This window comes from Coenobita brevimanus, chromosome 53 (assembly GCF_032717465.1).
Source record: "Coenobita brevimanus isolate Jiangsu-jjx chromosome 53, ASM3271746v2, whole genome shotgun sequence".
NCBI lineage: Eukaryota > Metazoa > Arthropoda > Malacostraca > Decapoda > Coenobitidae > Coenobita > Coenobita brevimanus.
The window spans coordinates 1026190-1044820 of NC_137006.1; the positions used below are offsets into that span (position 1 = coordinate 1026190).

General features: G+C 41.3%; 1 protein-coding gene across 1 annotated transcript in view; it reads left to right on the top strand.

Moving 5' to 3' along the window:
• The first annotated feature begins 985 nt into the window (after positions 1–985).
• Positions 986–18631, top strand: part of ctrip (E3 ubiquitin-protein ligase ctrip) — a 171111-nt gene continuing 153465 nt past the window's right edge. Inside the window, exons 1-2 of the mRNA XM_080273171.1 lie at positions 986–1050; positions 17671–17792. Of these exons, the coding sequence (XP_080129297.1) occupies positions 17707–17792 (86 nt within the window). The 5' untranslated portion in view covers positions 986–1050; positions 17671–17706. The remainder of the gene's footprint in view (positions 1051–17670; positions 17793–18631) is intronic.

The following is an 18631-nucleotide window of genomic DNA, read 5'->3' on the forward strand; positions in this document are numbered from 1 at the left end:
AGAAAATATAAGTACATTACGTATCACGCCAGACAGCTGATAATGCAGCTGCTGAAGACAATGGGGTAGTATATGTGTTGACTTATAAATTCTCAGTTATTGTTGCGTAATGAATTTTTGTCGAGAAAGAAGAGTCGATCTTAGTCTTATGATATGCCTTATCTGTCTTTTGAGTTAATGTAGACAATAATATTAAGTTTGTCGATAGAATTTTCCATTTATGTTTACCTTTACCAAAGTTGCTAGCCTATTCCCCTTTTTCGTTTTTCTAAGTACGCGTAGCTTCTCGAATAACAGCCGCTAGAACTTTTCCTAATGTTAACACAGAGCATTGTAAGAGAGAGGCCTATTTTACTGTAATACCAAACTGTAATTAATAAAATTTGTAATTTAAACTTGACAACTATTGCTCTTTGTTTACCAAGGAACATTTGACAGTATCAGCTCATCATAAACAATATACCTGTACTGTTTTCCGTAAACAATACAAATAATGTGCTGTGAGAGTAATGGTTAGATGACTGAGGTGTATACAGATTTTTAAAAATTGTTTCAGGATATGTTTTTGTGTTTCGCGAAATTTACACTCTGGTCAAAGGCCATGCTGACCCACGCGGATGAATATGTCAATCAGCTGTTTGCCTGACGGGCTTTTCGGGTGCAGTAAATATCCTCTTAAGTTTGATGGTAATGAGAGTACTGTAATTCATAAAGTGCTCGTATTTGGATGTAATGCTTTCCCAATGATCTCGTGCACGATTTTTAAGCCTACAAAACAGCATCAGGGACTAGGCTTACTTTTGCTTTATCGAGTAAGCAGAGGGTAAATAAAATACACTTAATAACGTAATTTTTGTATAATCTATATAATTTTCTCCAAATAGTGCATCTGCTGCGTAAAAAATGTAAAGTTGATGAGAACTACTTTTATTGGTGGAGGGGTGAGGTGCGACCCAGCTGGCCAGGACGGACCGAGTGTTTATGTCGAGCTGGGCCAGCCTGAGCCACTCTCTCCTCTGCGTTTCCGACAAAATTAATGTCACCATACTAGTAAGTCCAGCATTTCTTTCTCCATTAATGTGTTTTCTGTGTGACTGATCTACTGAAGCACATTAGAGGCCCTTGAATGGTCCACAAAACCTGTAAAATGGTGGAAAATAAAGCGCAGGTTCCCCCATGGATGCGACAATGGCAGCTCAGTCTCGCAGCGGAAGGCTCGAGGAAGCCTTTTATTTGCGTCTTTTTTATCGATTTCATGATTCTCTTTACCGCTTGGTGTTTGCCATCAGGGTGAACCATACTCCTTGATTTATTTTGAGGGTGGATAATGGAGAGGCAGTAGGGGTAAATAGGGAAGAATAATTGAAAATAGAAGTGAGGAGGGAGCCACCTAGGAGCATGGAGTCGTGTCAAATTCGAAGCGTTTTTACACATTGGCTATTTCCTCTCATATTTTTTCCAGGGAGGCGACCACGTGCTCTCCACACACCCCGAAAGCCTATTTCCGTGGGTTGGAGGACGGGATTTTATTTTCCTATAATCCTCCATTTCTTGTAGTTTTCTAGAGGACTGACAAGAGGAAACAGGAAGGGTGATAGCTTTTGTTTTGGGATTCGTGCTCTTTCATGATAACAGCTTCCATATCCTGAGTGAGAGGCTTTAGGGCAGGGCTGTAAGGCTTAGCTGCTGCGGTAAATTAAATACTATTGTTATCTATGCCATATTAGGGTTAGAAATGGTGTGGGTGGGCAGTAATGTGTAGCTTAGGGTACCATTGACATTTTTACCTCCTTGTGTCCTGTGAGTTTTTTGAGCTAGGTTGCTATGTTGTGGCTGTCAGGTTGCATAGTGATCATGGTTAGCATGACTATAGATAAAAATTGCTGGCGTATTGCTTTGTCTGGGGGGGGGGGAGTTCATTTGCAGGATGGGCAGGTTGGGTATGGAGTTAGAGTGCTTGGACATTAGGAAACAGGAAATAGCCTGTCGTCTCAGAAGTATAGGTAAAAGAAACAGTAACCATAAGGGTCATGATTTGTTTGTGGATATGTCTAGTTTTATTATTATTTATTTCTCAAAATTGAAAGGACCTTAGAAAATACAGCTGTAGCCTACCATGACCACTATCAGTGTGGGAATACATGAAGAGGAAGCTTGCATCATTTGAACAAAATTGAGCTCAAAGTAAGTTACTGATGGTCTGTTCTCTCATATTCAGGCACTTTAACAAAGGAATGCAAAAAATTAAGATCCCTTTATTTTGAGATGTTGGAATATGTCACTTAACCCATTATCTTTGATGATGTACAGGTGGCCATACTTATTTGTAGCTTTGCTGTTGGCAGTTTTGATTGATTATAGGTGAAACTATCCAATGATACAAATATCCGTAAATCCCCCTCCTGCATCCTCTCAAAGGACAAGGAGGACTGCAAGAAAAGGCTAACTTGTTGTCCACTAGGTCCAAGCCCAGGTGAGCTGGACGTTACAGCTACCACTGTTGTACTGCACTTTGCTGAAATCATGGCATGCAACCTATCCCATTTGAGTCAACTACACGTGATCTACCGGTACCTCATATGAGCGGGATTTTTAATGATGCTTCATGAAGTTTCTTAGGACCAAGCGTCACTCCCTTTTTATGGGATAATTACGGTAGGCATTCTATTATCTCTCATCACTTCCTTAGGTTAAACCCAGAAACAAAGCAACAGTACAGTACTATAAATAAAACGCATTCCTTCTTGATTCAGTTACTTTGGCATTAGCACCCAAGGAAGTCTGAACCCTGCCTTTAAAAATCTTATAAAATCGAATGCAGGGCCAACAGTGGGTAAGGGAAGAGAGGGAAACATGAATACAGTATCAAAAGTAGTTTGTCTTTCTCATGATTTGGCTTATTCAACAAAATGGCAGTGATTTAGGCTTTGATAGGAGTGAGTTCTGCTCATGTAATTAATGGTTTCCTACCAGTTGGAAAATTTTGACCACAAAATCCCCGTACAGTATATAACTATTTTGAATTGAAAAATGTTTCACATATGTTCAGTACCATTTCTAAAATGGTGATGGATATTTAGTCATTTTGCAGTGGTCACCAAACTTGCTACAGTATATTGCTATGCTACAGAGCCTGTTTTGCAACCCCTCTGCTACAGTCCATGGTTAAGGTGTATTTCTAGATGGGTTGAAAAACTTATTCAGTCATCTCAGAATACACCTTAAACAAGTACATTTTAGTATTGGGTGATGGAACAATGTAAAGGGTTATTAGGTACCATAGGCTATTGTTCAGTCATCTCAAAATACACCTTAAACAAGTACATTCTAATATTGGGTGATGGAACAATGTAAAGGGGTATTAGGTACCATAGGCTAGTCATATACTGTAGCTGAATTATGAGAAAAGACCCCATTTTGGGGGGGATGCCAGGTACTGTATTCTTGGACTTATTGTTTGCTGGTGTTGCTCTTACATAAATGCCACAAATGTGGAACATAACTAGTTAGTATTTTTATCTTGAACCAGTTTTATGTATGTTAAGGAAGGCATTGAACTGGTGGGGTTAGATACAGCTAGCATTAACCCGTGGATTGCGAGCCGCAGCTCAGGCTAGGTAGTGTCACATTGTGAGCCACAGCTTGGGCTGTGCTGGCCATGCATTACTGCTAACTACTCCACCTCTTCGCAAACTTACGGATGGCGCAACGCAAAGACAGAGAGAGCTAGATTTTTTTCTTTTCACCAGATGATGCCCTGGATGTTTATCTTCAAGTTTATGATAAACAAAAACAGCTTTTTAATTCATTTTTTTCATTGCCCCCCTACTTAAACTTATGCATGGTCTGATGCAAAGACAGAGAGGGAGAGAGAGAGATTGTTTCTTTTCACCAGATAATGCCCTGGATGATTATCTTCAAGTTTATAATAAACAAAAAACTAAGAAAAAAAAACTTTTTTCTTCATTTTTCGCATACCACGGGGTGGGATAAAAAAGGTAGCAAATTGTGCAATCTGCAGATTAATAAACCCCTGCAAAACAAATTGCCTTTCCATAAGTTGATGGAAAAACATATTTAGTAGCAGGAATAAGCTTGTAAATTAACACCCACATTCATAAGGATGTAAACAGAATGGAGATTGTTCCAGATAGCTCTCTCTTTTTTTATTTTATTTATTTATTTTTTTTTTAAGGGGGAGGGGATGGATGTTGGGTGTTCGAACAAACGCAAGTCCCCACAATTATAATTTACCTGTGATTGTCTAAAACTTGTTGCAGTGCCCCAAAGCATTACCAAACATTGGAATCTACATTTTAAAGTTTGTTTTCAGAGGATATATCAACAGATTTTTTTTTTAAGTCAGCCCAGAATACAGCTAAGAGAGTGTATTTTATGATGGTTTACTTATCTGAGAAAAAACATAACTGGTTAAATCGAAGCCATGAAAAACAAGGAATGACTACCGGTAGTTGCTTTTTGATGCCGTATTGCACAAAATCCTCACCTGGTGTGTGTGTGTGTGTGTGTGTGTGTGTGTGTATTTACCTATTTGTAGTATACAGGAATTGAGCAATGCTCGTGTTGTCCTGTCTCCATATCCACATTTATCAAGTCTACCTTTACACACATGAATGTTTTTCTCATGCACCACCTCTTTGTCTAAGTCGTTCCAAATATTTAAGTATTTACCTAATATACCTAATTGTGATATACACGGAATGTACTATGCTTGTGGGTTTCCGTCGCTGTTTCTCAATAAGTCAAATTTAGCTTTAAACTCATTTTAGTTTTTTAGACTGTGTGTGTGTGTGTGTGTGTGTGTGTGTGTGGACTCTGGGCATAGGCTTCACAGCCTATTGCAGTGGCCCAGTAGTCCTCCTATTTCCATACACCTCCACATGTCACCACTTTGGCACTAACACCCACTGTCTATAATGATTACTATAAACTCTCAATTATCCAGCATAATTCAGCCAAGCCCTGTGCCGGATATTTCATGGTACCCATTGGCTCGGTATTCGGCACTGAGCCAAATGTTATGTTATTATCCAAGAGCTTTCTATCCTAAAAGCTTTCCTATGAGTAAAACATGAATTTTAAGTTTAAAATACAACAAAATAATGATAAAATACCATTTACAAGCTGGTTGGTACACCTTGATAGTGGATATTGCATAGAACACCCTGTTACGTCCCATTCTGGTGCTGGATATTGCATAATTTAGCCGGATATTGCATTAATAGATCCGAGCCAGGAGCACCAGATAGTGCATTGGGCCGGATATCGCGACAACAGATAATTGAGAGTTTACTGTATATTATATGCTAGGGTTTTCTCATACAGGACTGGTGTACTGGTATTAGCAGGGGGGGGGGGGACATTTGTACGGCAGGTTGTGTGGTAGATCAGTAAAGTCTGCTTGAATAAAATTCAAATCCTGAATCTGTTTCCTGCCCCATTGGGGATTCGAACCTGGGTCTATTTGGACTACAGGCCAGCTCCCTAGTGATTAGGCCACTTCACCTTTAATTTGGTGACATAAAACAAAAGTTGTATCTAAGGCTCTTGGCAGTACTGTCAAAGCAGAGTGAGTGTGGTCATGCGTAGTTTGACGTAAGGGTATGGAAAATAACTTCCATCATGTGCAGTGTCTGTGTTAGTGGGTGAATAAGAGATGTATACAGTGGTATTAGAGGTAGGCTGCAAAATATTGATTTTGTGTGTTGTGAAGCTACAGAACACGTTGAAATTTTTTTTTTTTTTTTTTTTGGCCTATCAGATAGAGCTAGGGTTTCGAGGGCTTGAATGGTGGATGAATGGTAGCGTGTCCTATTGAATTGGGCAAACATTTGCTGTTTCTACGTTGCTACTCCTCACCCTGCCCAAGGGTGGGAAAGGAGGTCCGGCTGATGATGATTAATGATGAGATGTGTGTTGTGTTTGGGAAAGTATGTACTGATTGAGAGAGGTGCTGGAGGTGGGGCTGGAGCAAGCTAAGGGATTCTTGTATACGGCATGTAAGCTCAGATGTATACAAGCAATAGTGATTAGATGGATGTGTAGTGTGTCCTTGAATGTGTGGCCTGGGGGGGCTGGGATGTGGGTGAAGGGTTGAGAGGAAGGATGGGACTTGAATATATTGGTGTTGTGATGAGGAGGAGTAGATTGAGATGGTTTGACCGTGTGAAGAGAAGTTAACAGTTGCAGTAGGTGAGAGGTGAACGTCAAGGGTAGGGTTGCGAGAGGCAGTCCAGTAAAAGACCTAATGCCATAGATTGACCTCAGGGATAAGGGACTGAACAGGGAGGCTGCCAGAGATTGAAGTGTGGAGAGCCGCCAGTAGGTAACCAAGGCCGGCAAATGCAAGCATGTTGGAACCTTTATAAACGGTATGACAATATGATTGGTGCTAGCAGATGATTATATTCAGTTTCGAATTGCAGCCGAGGAGTGAAGCAAAAATAAGGGTTCAGAATCTCTGTTGATGAATAAAATTATAATTTATAATTATGTAATAAATTATAATTTATTCAGACATAATAGAGCCAAAGGCATGTCTGGGTAGTGGCAACATCTGGATAATGAGCTCTATTCCCCTACCATACCCAGACCATACCTATACCCACCTCCAACCTATGCCCAACTTATCTGTACAGTACCTGTGTGTAATTTGGCAGTGTTTTCTGGTCATTCAGGCATATTTAGACATCAGCACACACATAGGAATATCCAGAGTAATGCTAAACAAGAAAACCATGCAGAAAAACCACTGAAAGCCAAAAAACACTCTACCTAAACACTACTGTATGTACAGTACCCCTCCTTATTTTGGCAGTATTTTCCAGTCATTCTGCCATATTTTGACATCAAAACATACATGAGATTATCCAAAATAATTATCAATGCCAAGATAACCATGCAAAAAAAAAAATGAAAACCATAAAACACCCTACCCATACACCACCATTTGTACAGTACCCCTCCTAATTTTGACACTGTTTTCGGGTCAATCTGCCACATTTAAAAATCAAAACACACACAGGAATATCCAAAGTAATGCTAAACACCAAGAAAACCATTGAAAAAAAAATCTGTCTATCTATTTACCAGATGCCTTAATCTCCTATACAGGGTGGCCACAAACAAATCTCCTCCACGTCACCCTGTCCCCCGGCATTTCACTGACCCGCTCCCAATTCATACACCTCTCTCTCATATACCTCTCCACTCCATCCCACCATCTCATCCATGGCCTTCCCCTCCCTCTCTCCCCCTTCACCTCACTCACATACACTCTCCTCATCACTCTCTCACTCTTCATCCTCTCCACATGGCCAAACTACCTCAGTGTGTTTCTCCTAATGCTTCCTATCACTTCCACATCCACACCACAATGCTCCTTCACATCCTCATTTGTCAGTCTGTCTCTCCATACGACTCCACAGGCTCCTCTTGAATAACTCATTTCCACTGCTCTCACTCTTGACTTGTGTCCCTCCAACAGCGTCCAAACTTCACTTCCATACGTAAGAGTTGGTATCACAATATTGTCATATAATAACCTTTTCACTTCCATGCTCACTTCCCTGTTTCTCATCACTGCCTTCAAGGAACCAGCAACCTTTCTTCCTTGTTGTACCCGTTCAGGCACTTCACTCTCCAAACTTCCATCCTTACTCATCACACAACCCAAGTACTTAAACGTACTCACATTTTCCATTTCCTCATCATCCAACGTCACTATACATTCACTGACTTCACCTCTCTCGAAGACCATAACTTTACTCTTCCCAACATTCACCCTCAAATTCCGTTTCTTATACGCACTCCCAAACTCATCCACCAAGCCTTGCATGTCCCCTTAGTCTTCACTTAAGAACACAGTATCATCTGCAAACAACAGTAGAGGGAGTTTCCAAACACTGCCCTCTCTCATTAGGGCCACTCCAACATCCACTGCCCTACCTTGTATATATCTCTTTTATAACCCCATCGATATACAGATTGAACAACCATGGAGACATGACACATCCTTGTTTCAACCCAACCTTCAAATAGAAAGACTCACTCCATTCACTATCCACACACACTGGAGCCTTAGCACCCTCATACATACTCTTCACAGCATTCAACAGCTTCCCATCTACTCCATATATTCTTAATAATTTCCACAATCCTTTCTATCCACCCTGTTGTATGATTTCTCCAAATCCATGAAGGCTGCATAAAACTTCTTTCCCTTCTGTAGACACTTTTCCACTAAAGATGTAAGAATGAATATCTGATCTACACAACCTCTTCCCTTTCAAAATCCTCCCTGTTCTTCTCCAACTAATTCCTCTGTTATTTCCTGAACTCTCTCAGTAAGTGTCCTGCTGTATACTTTGCCTATTATACTAAGAAGACAAATGCCCCTATGATTACCACACACTTCATTTTCCCTTTGTACAAGGGAATAATTATACCTGACTTCCAATCATCCAGGACTACCTTCCTCCCAGGCCAATCTGCACATCTTCCACATCCATTTTACTACTATCCCTCCCCCATGCTTCAGCATTTCACCACACACTCCATCAATTCCTGGGGCTTTCCCCATTTTGACTTTCTTCATTGCTTCCACAACTTCCATCCTACTGATTTATTCCTGTCTTCTCACCTCCCTCCTTCTTCCAGCCATTCCCTAGCCACTTATACTTGCATTACTTTCATTCTGTTTGTTCAGCAATTCCTTAAAGTGTTCTCTCCATCTGCTCACTTTTTCTCCCTTCTCCACTAGTAATCTACCATTTTTATCTTTCATTCCTCTACTACCTTCATTGCCTCCCTGTCTGACTCTCTTCACCTCTTTCCAGAACATTTTCTTACCTTCCCTTCACTTGACACTCAAGTTTCTTCCAAATTCCTCATCCTCTCTCTTCTTACTCTCTCTTACTAATCTTTTCACCTCTCTCTTCCTTTCTATGTATAACTCTCTTCCATCTCTCAGCTTCTTCCATGCCCCCGTTTCTCATCCATTCATTATATGCTTTCTTCTTTTGTGCCACATCCTGTCTCACCTCTTCATTCCACCATGCTGTTCCTTGCACCACCTTTTGTCTTCTCTTCACCCCACACACCACCTCACATGCTGCACTTATTTCCTCTGTGAATATCTTGTGCACACCTTCCACATCCCTCATCTGCTGCAGTTCATATTTACCCAATCATTCCTCCACTTCTCTTATATTCTGCATGTTTCTCATCCTCTTGTAACCTTTCCACTCTCCTTACATCTGCTCCTTCCTCCCGTCCTTCCCTTCTTCTATTTCTCCACTTTACTTCGACCTTGATTCTGACCTCCACCAAGTGGTGGTCAGAAAGTCCACTCCCCCAACCTCTATATGCTCTTGCATCCATTACACATCTTCGCATCCTTTCATCCACACACACATAATCATTCATTGCCTTCCTTTCATTCAGTTCACCACCCACCCTTCTCATCACTCGCCATGTATACCTGTGGATCATTTTGTGCCTGAAGAGGGTATTGGCTATCACCAACCCCCTCCCAGCACAAATGTCCACTAACGCACTCCCATTCTCATCTATCTCAGCAGGCACACCCCACTCACCAACTATTCCATCCACCTTCACATTCCCAACTTTACCATTCATATCACCAATCAAAAACACTCTCTCATTCCTTCCAGACTTTTCCATGCACACTTCCACATTTGTCCAGAACTCTTCTCTCACTCTTCTAGCACGATCTTGCGTTGGCGCATACACACATACAATTGCCCACATTTGTATTCCGACTTTCAACTTTACCCACACAATCCTTGACCCAACTTATCCATACTGTCTTATGCTCTTCTTCCATCTTTTACTCACAACTATACATACTCCTTCCTTTGCCCTCTCATTCTCACCTACTCCTGCACATATACCCCATCCATACTCCCATTCTCTCACACTTTCTCCTCTCCATTTTGTTTCAGTTATTCCACATATATCCACATTCACACCCTCAAGCACCTGGACAATCTCTCTCTCTTTCACCTCATCATTCGCTCCCCTTACATTCCACGTTCCGATAACCATGTCCTTTGTCCGGTCCTTGGTCGTCATCGTTTGGTCAGTCCTTGTCCGAGGCTTATTGTTTGTTTTTTTAGTTGTTTTCCAGGGAGGGGCACTAACCCTCTGCCGACCCTTTTAGTCACCTTTTACGACAAGCAGGGATACTGGGAGAGTATTCTTGAAAACCCCCCCTACCCCCAGGGGGTAGATCTGTCCAATAAAGTACCAAACTTTTTAAATAATGCACCATCTATCTAGTGTAGCGTGATCACGACGGGAGCACTGGGTACTGGTGACTTTAGCTTTAGTCTTACACTAACTGCATCATGCCTACTTAGTCGCTGAGGTAAACGCCCTTGAGTTAATGTGTGTTTAGTGCACTTGGTGAACTCTCTTCTATATCTTTTATCGTCTGAAATTGGCGACCTTTAAAGGTGGATTTCAGCTTGGGTGGGGGGGGGGGCTGCAGGGGCCAAATCCAGAAAACTGGGTGTTTGGGGGCTGATAGTTGTCTTGTGGTTTGCCAGGAAGTCACAGATAAGGAGCAGTGTGTGAGTAGGTGCATTGTCATGTAACAACATCGAGGTTTTGTTTGTCCCTGCTTCAGGCCTCTTCCTTTGCACTGCCTCACACAAACTCTTCAGGATGTCCAAGCAAAACGTTGACTGTCTGACCACGTGGAACAAACACGATGAACAATGCCCTTCCCATAAAATAAAGATGATCAATATCACCTTCACATGAGCGACTCTGACATCCTTATTTTGGTTGCGGTGACGATGTTCCATCCCACTGTGAAAACTGTCTTTGTTTCAACCTCATAGCTGCACACCCATGTGTCATCATCTGTTATGACATTTTTCCAGAAGTTTTCATCAGCATTCAGACAAACAGCTCCTGTCTGACTGTGACATGGTTGTCTTTTTGCTCATCTGTCAGCAGACATGTAACAGATTTTGTGACACCACATTGCTTCATCAGCTTTTTGGTTAAATTGTATGGCACAAACTTTTACGGATGCCTGCCTATTGAAAACTTTATGGACAGTTGGGATGATTTTCAATCATCACAGCACACGCTTTTTTAGTGTGATTGTTGTCTCAACATGGAAGGCTGTCCAGATTTGGGATAGTCTTAGGTGGATGATCTTCCTGATTTGACCCGCTTGAACTACTTGTGATGTTTCATACAGTTCAAATAATCCTCCCCATAAACTTGTTGCAACATTTGAAAACTCTGCCCAATAGTTTTTCCCAGTTTCAAACAGTTACATGCATCCCAGTTTCAAACAGTTACATGCAAACCTGTCACTCAAGATCCTTCATTGTTCAACTTGCAACAAATTGCCAAGTGCACAAAGTGACTAAATACATGTTCATTCAAGTGTATGTACCTCAAATACTGATTGACATGGTGTGGTGCGACTAATGTTAGACAGTAGCTCTAAGTTGCTGCTAACCAGCGCTTCCGTTGCAATTACTCTACGCCAGTTACTTGGTGTGCTATTTAAAAAGCTTGGTTTCTTTTTTGGACAGACCTCGTACAAACGATTACCAAGTTGCTTTAAGTGTAATATATAAAATGCATTGTTAAGGTAGAGTGCTAGAAAATGTTGTCCATGCAACAAGTCTTCATCTTAAGCCTCATATTTTATTGCTCATTCCCCCCCTCCCCCAACTCTGGGCATAGACTTCGTGCTCTGTTTCCCAGAGTACCGGGAGTCCTCCTACATATTACTGTATACACTTTCACGTGTCCATAGTAAGCAGAAAAGCTATCTTCTAAAGTTCCATTGATGCCAGTGAAGCCAATTTGCCAGTTTACCCTATATACTGTCAATAGCTTGACGCCATAATCCCATATGCGGTGGCCATTTGTCTTTGAGTTAATTGTTGTATGGGGAGGGGCATTAACCCTCCGCCAACCCACTTGTTGACACATAGGGAACACATGGGTTGGTTATATGGCTACCTCCCAGCATTGTAAATGGTTTCCTGGCTAACAGGAAGCCAGTAGACTTGTCACTCAATGTAAAGCCACCTGAAAAGGAAAGAAAAGTAATAAAAAGTGACAGGAAAGATGGGAGAGATAGGAAGAGAGGAGAGCTGGCACAGAAAAAGAATGATAAAGATGAAGGAAGAAGTAGGCAGCACTGTATTGAGTGGATGATAGTCACCACCACCCACCACCTGTTTACAATACCATTTATTTTGAAAAAGTTGTGGTGTTTGGAAAACAAGCCTGCTTCATGATGAATATATATCCCATGTAGGGAGCTGTTACTGCCTCCAGTAAGCTCCCCTCAGACAGGCAGCCCTCGTTTGAAGTCAGCAGTTTTCCAAAATATCTTTTTTTTTCCACACAATTAGTACTGTAAATATTTTCTGTTGGAAGAGACTGGCAAACCTTATTAGTAGCATTGGAACTTTACTGAGCAGTTTCTTTGCTATGTACTGAAGATTAATGGAAATAATGTCAAATACAGTGATACATAATGAGGACCTACTCTACAGACAGTAACATCTTCAGCCGCAGGACACCCTGTGTAGTTCATTCTTGCTGTTACCAGACATTTTATTCTAGTCAGGAGAACCCTTTAATAATGAAAGAATTCAAGACGAGTATACCCAGCACCTCCAGTTCATAGCATCACTAGTTGAAAAAATAACCTGATAATAGAGGGAAAAAAAGAAAAAAAAAAAAACTATCTGGTTCAAGGGGTTAACTGCTGACAGAAGCCATACCTGTCAACTGTGCCATTTCCCTTCCTACATCCAGAGGGCAGGCCTTTTTATTTTTTCATTTTTTTTTTTTTTTTTTTTTTTTCATTTATTTTTTTTTTTAATCCCTTGAATTTGGTCTATCTATCTATCTATTGCCAGACGCCTCAATCCCGTTTGGGGTGGCCACAAACAAATCGCCTCCAAGTCGCCCTGTCCCCCGCGATTTCACTCCCCTGCTCCCAACTCACACCCCCCTCTCTCATATACCTCTCCACCCCATCTCTCCATCTCATCCTCGGCCTCCCCCTCCCTCTTTCCCCCTCCACCTCACTCACATACACTCTCTTTGTCAGTCTTTCACCCTCCATCCTCTCCACATGGCCAAACCACCTCAGTGTGTTCCTCATAACGCTTCCTATGGAGGTTGTTCCTGCCCCATTCACTGCTAGAGGATTCCCCAGATTTTAAGTGAAATAATCTGGTTGTGTCTGTCTATAGCCAGACATATTATCTCCCTCCCCCCCTTTACTCAGCCCATGACCTAATGATTTTGGTGTACTGAGAACTGAACAGGCAAAACTGAAAAGATCAGTATGGATGAGTATGTAAACAAGTTTTCAGTCAATTACAGTAATTGAAGATTAAGCAGTTGTAAGATGTACGCAAGGAAAGTATGAATAAATCTATCTATCTATCTATCTATTGCCAGATGCCACAATCCCGTAAGGGGTGGCCATTTGACTTTGAGTTATTTGTTTTACAGGGAGGGGCACTAACCCTCCACCAACCCACTTGCTGACAAGTAGGGAGCACGTATGGTTTGGTTATATGGTTACCACCCAGCGTTGTAAATGGTTTCTTGGCTTACAGGAAACCATTTGGCTTGTCACTCAATGTAAAGTCACCTGTAAAGGAAAGAAAAGCAACAAGAAGTGACAGGAAAGATGGAAGAAATAGGAAGAGACGAGGGCAGGCACAGATAAAGAATGATAAAGGTTAAGAAGGAAGTAGGCAGCACTACTGTACATCAAGTGAGTGGATGATGAATAAATCAACTTGATTTTTTGTACAGTGTACAGCAGACTTTAATTTATGTTATTGCAAAGTTTTCTGTGTTCAGCGCACACCACACTGAATATGTGCAAAATAAGTCTTAATGAGTATTGGAAACCTGGATCTTTAATAATAACTTCTGTAACAACAATTTTGAGTGAGCAGCATATACAATGCATTATACTTTCTTTACCTTAATAATGTATGCTCCAGTTCCGAAGTTCCCTACCCAAGGACAACGCCTTAGCCCTTTGGGGTTACCTGGTGTAAAACCAATTAATTATTATTATCACTCATCTTAAATGTCAAGACCAACTTGCCTAGCCCCGGGCTTCTACGCTTCTCATGGGGCAATGTGGGATTGCATGATGGATGGATGGATTATTATTATTATTATTATTATTATTATTATTATTATTATTATATTTGGAAAATACTGTACTTCAAGCATTGAAAGAGTTAGTGAAAGCTGTATGAAAAGTCCGCTAAGCAGAATAAAATTGAAAGTATTAAGAATAAGTAATACATCATTGATGCTATGGGTAACTAACTCTCTCTCTCTCTCCCCCATACATAGCTTATTTGCATCTTTTTATCTAAATATTGCTCTTTTCCTTAAACTAGAATGTTGTTTCACTCATTATCTAGTTCAGATTTTTCTGTACTTAGGTCACTTGTTTCTTTTGTTTTTAACATTCTCCTTTTTCCTTAAACTCACATGATTTAATTCCCCTTATCTTGTGCATATAAGTTACTGTACTGGTATTCCCTCCTCCGTCAGTGATGTCATCTTCCTCAGAACACTTTCTCATTGAGTCACTCCTTGGATATAAACCTACACAGGCTGAATCCTGTTTGAGCATCTTAATTACCGACCAAACCTCCAGGTGCCATAATTTGGTTATATGGTTACCACTCAGCTTTGTAAATGGTTTCCTGGTGTACAGGAAACCATATGGCTTTCAGTCAGTGTAGAGTCACCTGTAGGAGGAAAGAATGTTGGAAAGAAAGACAGAAGAGGAAGGACGACAAGAAAGGGCAGACACCCAAAGCAGCACTACATTGAGTGAGTGGATGGTGAGGCGTTGTTGGTGAAAAAAATATTTATACTTGTACATACAGTATATTGCTGCACATTTGGTGCAAAACAACTTGACTTTAGTTGTTGTTGTTGTTGTTGTTTTTTTTTTTTTTTTCCTGAGGGCACCATATTATATCAGTATACATATGACAAAAATCTTCATGGGACTTCAGAAGCCCTGTTGATCATTTCAGACATCATCTAACCCCTCTTGCCCAACTTTTTTATTTATTTGTTTATTTATTATTATTATTTTTTTCATCCATACTATTTTATTCAGGTCTGGAAATGCCTAATATTAATCCCTAGACGTCGGGCTATTTATAACACAGTCGTCCTCTCAGTACGGACAGTTTTCCCAAAATTGCTTAATATTTCTGAAATTATGCCAGTTAGAGAAACAAATTAAAGACACTAATACTCACTAACTCTCCTTCATGCAAGTGAAACCATCCCCAGGTCTGTTGGTGTCATGTCGAAGAGTAAGGATGTAAAGAAGATGAGTAACTTTCGACGATTGAAGTGGGATGTCTTTGTGCGTGTGCGCGCAGTTCCGATTTTGGCTTCGCTTTCAGCAAGATAACTTCTCCACTGCTAGATAAATTAGACGCGGTAGCATCCAAGACGCACCCTATGGCAGTGTCACTGAGCCCTTTCCTAGTATCTTTGGGCAGAGGCTTGGCAGGGGTGGATGAGGCAAGGGGTCTGCATGATGTGGGAACGAAATTGGACAAGGAGGAACCTGAAGATATCGTTCTACACCTGGCAAATTCATGGGACAGACTGAAGCACTCTTGCGTGTAGTGGTGGGAGTTTGTCCCTACCCTTTGGTGAGGAGATCAAACATGAGTTTGTTCAAACCATGGCGGGAAGGAATTTGCAGCATATTCCATCGCCTGGTGGCCTCTGTCCACCAAAATCACGACTGCATATTACGTTCCCGGCAGTTGGGGTTAAGGGGGTTATTAATGCTTTTTATAACCCCTTCATTTCAAAAAGTTTCTCCTAAGCTGAATAAAATCATCAAGGGGTGGCAAGAATATGATGAAAAAAACACCCCAGACTGGGTTAATTGCTGTGTGTTGCTTTGTAGCTATATAATGTGTGGTTAATTTGTGTGTGTGTGTGTGTGTGTGTGTGTGTGTGTGTGTGTGTGTGTGTGTGTGCTTGTGCGCACTATATTGCTGGCATTGAAGGCATGACAAGGTTTAATTATTTGATCACTGCCATTTAATTCCAGTTATTATTTTGCATTATATGATTATATTTGCATAATTATTTTGTCAGATTTTTTGAGTGTAGTATTATAGTAGCCGCAGCAAGAAATGAACGCTGTGGTGGGGCAGGCGGGATGACCTGGGATTCCCCCATTGTTGCCATATCCACATGTCACCGACCATAGAGGTAGGATGTCACCGACCATCGGCCACCGCTGCAGCCCCGCTCCATGATCCTTACCCTGTGTCTCTGGCTTTCTCTTTCTCTCTCGGTTTCTATATAAACTGGTGTATATCCGAAACTAATTATGAAATTATTATGACTTTTGTTCCACACCACCACTGAGGTAAAAATCAAGGAGAGTTTTCTGTATAAAGGTTTCCCCCCCCTTGTCTGAGGGCAGGTCAGTTCTGGCGAGTGTATAATTATAGGTCAGGCGGAGGTATCGGCAAGGCCGCACTCCCCGCTCATATGCCACATTTAGGAGGGGGGGGAAACCTTTATACAGAAAACTCTCCTTGATTTTTACCTCAAAGGTGGTGTGGAACAAAAGTCATAATAATTTCATAATTAGTTTCGGAAATACACCAGTTTATATAGAAACCGAGAGAGAAAGAGAAAGCCAGAGACACAGGGTAAGGATCATGGAGCGGGGCTGCAGCGGTGGCCGATGGTCGGTGACATCCTACCTCTATGGTCGGTGACATGTGGATATGGCAACAATGGGGGAATCCCAGGTCATCCCGCCTGCCCCACCACAGCGTTCATTTCTCGCTGCGGCTACTATAGTAGTAGTTGTATCCCCAGGTTCATCTGTATGTGAACCCAGTGGACTGCAGGATGAAACTGCCCTTCTGTAATCCCCATCCTCATTTCAGGGGATGGGGAGGGGTACTGACTGGGATTTGTAGAACTGGGCTTTTGATGCATCTGGCAATATAAGTGCCAATGCTTGAAGGCATCCCTCTCCAGTGTTCTTTCTGTATTGTTGTTGACCCTGGTCTCTCGGTCTGAACAGACCCATCAACCACAGGAAAGCAATTGTCCCTACAAGGCCATTCCCTAAAGTGAACTGATGTTCCCTTGTGTTGGACCGCCCCGTGCCACAGCAAGGTGCAGGGAAGTGTGTGAAGGTCTGGTTCCTGGAGGGCCACTGCATTGCTCCACCCAGTTGCAGGGCACAATAGTTGGCTCTCTATCACACTTTCATTTGTTATATGGTAACCCTCCAGCAATTTAAATAGTTTCCTGAGTTACAGGAAACCATTAGACTTGTCACTAAATGTACAGTCACTGGTAATGGAAAGAAGAAGAGTATGAAGTGAGGGGAAGAATGGGAGAATATGGAAGAGGAAGGCAGACAGAAGATTATAAAAGGTGAAGGAAAACGAGCCACATAACATCAAATTAGTGGGTGAAGGTTGCCACCACCTGCCATTAATTAGTGTTTGTTGCATTATATAATTATCAGTGCTTAATTATTATGTATTGCATAGTATTGGTGTGCTTAATTTGTGTGTTGCATTTCAGGTGTTGTTGGCATGACTGGGTTTGATCTCAGAGCCTATGGCGGAGCGCGGTGAGGGGACCGCAGGGGGGTCACACTCACGAGCCACCACCAGCGGGGCCTACGCTGCCTCCACCAGGACCAGGTTAGTCACACTGCCCCATCTTTCACTACCATCCATTTGTCAGCTTTAGTTTATTTTATTTTTATTTTTTTTAAGGGAATTACAAAGTAGATGGGTGGATGAGATTGATAGATATAAGAGCTTTCCATCCACTCATCAGCTTAATGAAACAATAGATTTATTTATTTTTTTAATGGATAGGTAAGGAATTACAGAGTAAATAGATGGATAGGTATGATATATAGATGCAGTAGATAGAGCTCTTGAGTCCGTGCTGCCTCCCAAGATCAGGCCAGTTGTGGTCATGAAGATGGTGACAGTAACTGCACACTTTCAAATTTGCTGCATCACTTCCTCATACTTTTGTTTACACCCAGCTAGCAGTGTCATCCACAGTAGTATTCTAACATACTGGCAGCTTCTCGTCATTTTAAGAGTGATTTTCTTTAAATATGTTTTTATCAAGTTTGTGTAACCCATTTTCACTCAGTACAGTATTGCACATGGTAAACTACTGAATTGCTGTAAAATGGGAAATGAATGTTCATAATGCTTATAGCATCTTAATATCTTCACTCTGTTGACATTTTATTCCTTCTAACTTCAGCGTTAAGTTGCTTAGTATGTTGTGAAGGGGTTAATGGAGTCTTTCTAACCCTTCACTGTGATGGTCACTCCAGAGTTTAACAAAATTGCCAAGAGGCCAGAATAATAAATTAAAAATGTCAGTGGATTGAAAGGGTTATTCAAATCAAAAGTTTTGTATCTCGTGAAACAAGGTGTCAGCATGTATACAGTACATTACAGGAGAAGTTTTAGTTCACACAGTTAAATTTGACTTCACTGAAACCAAGCACACG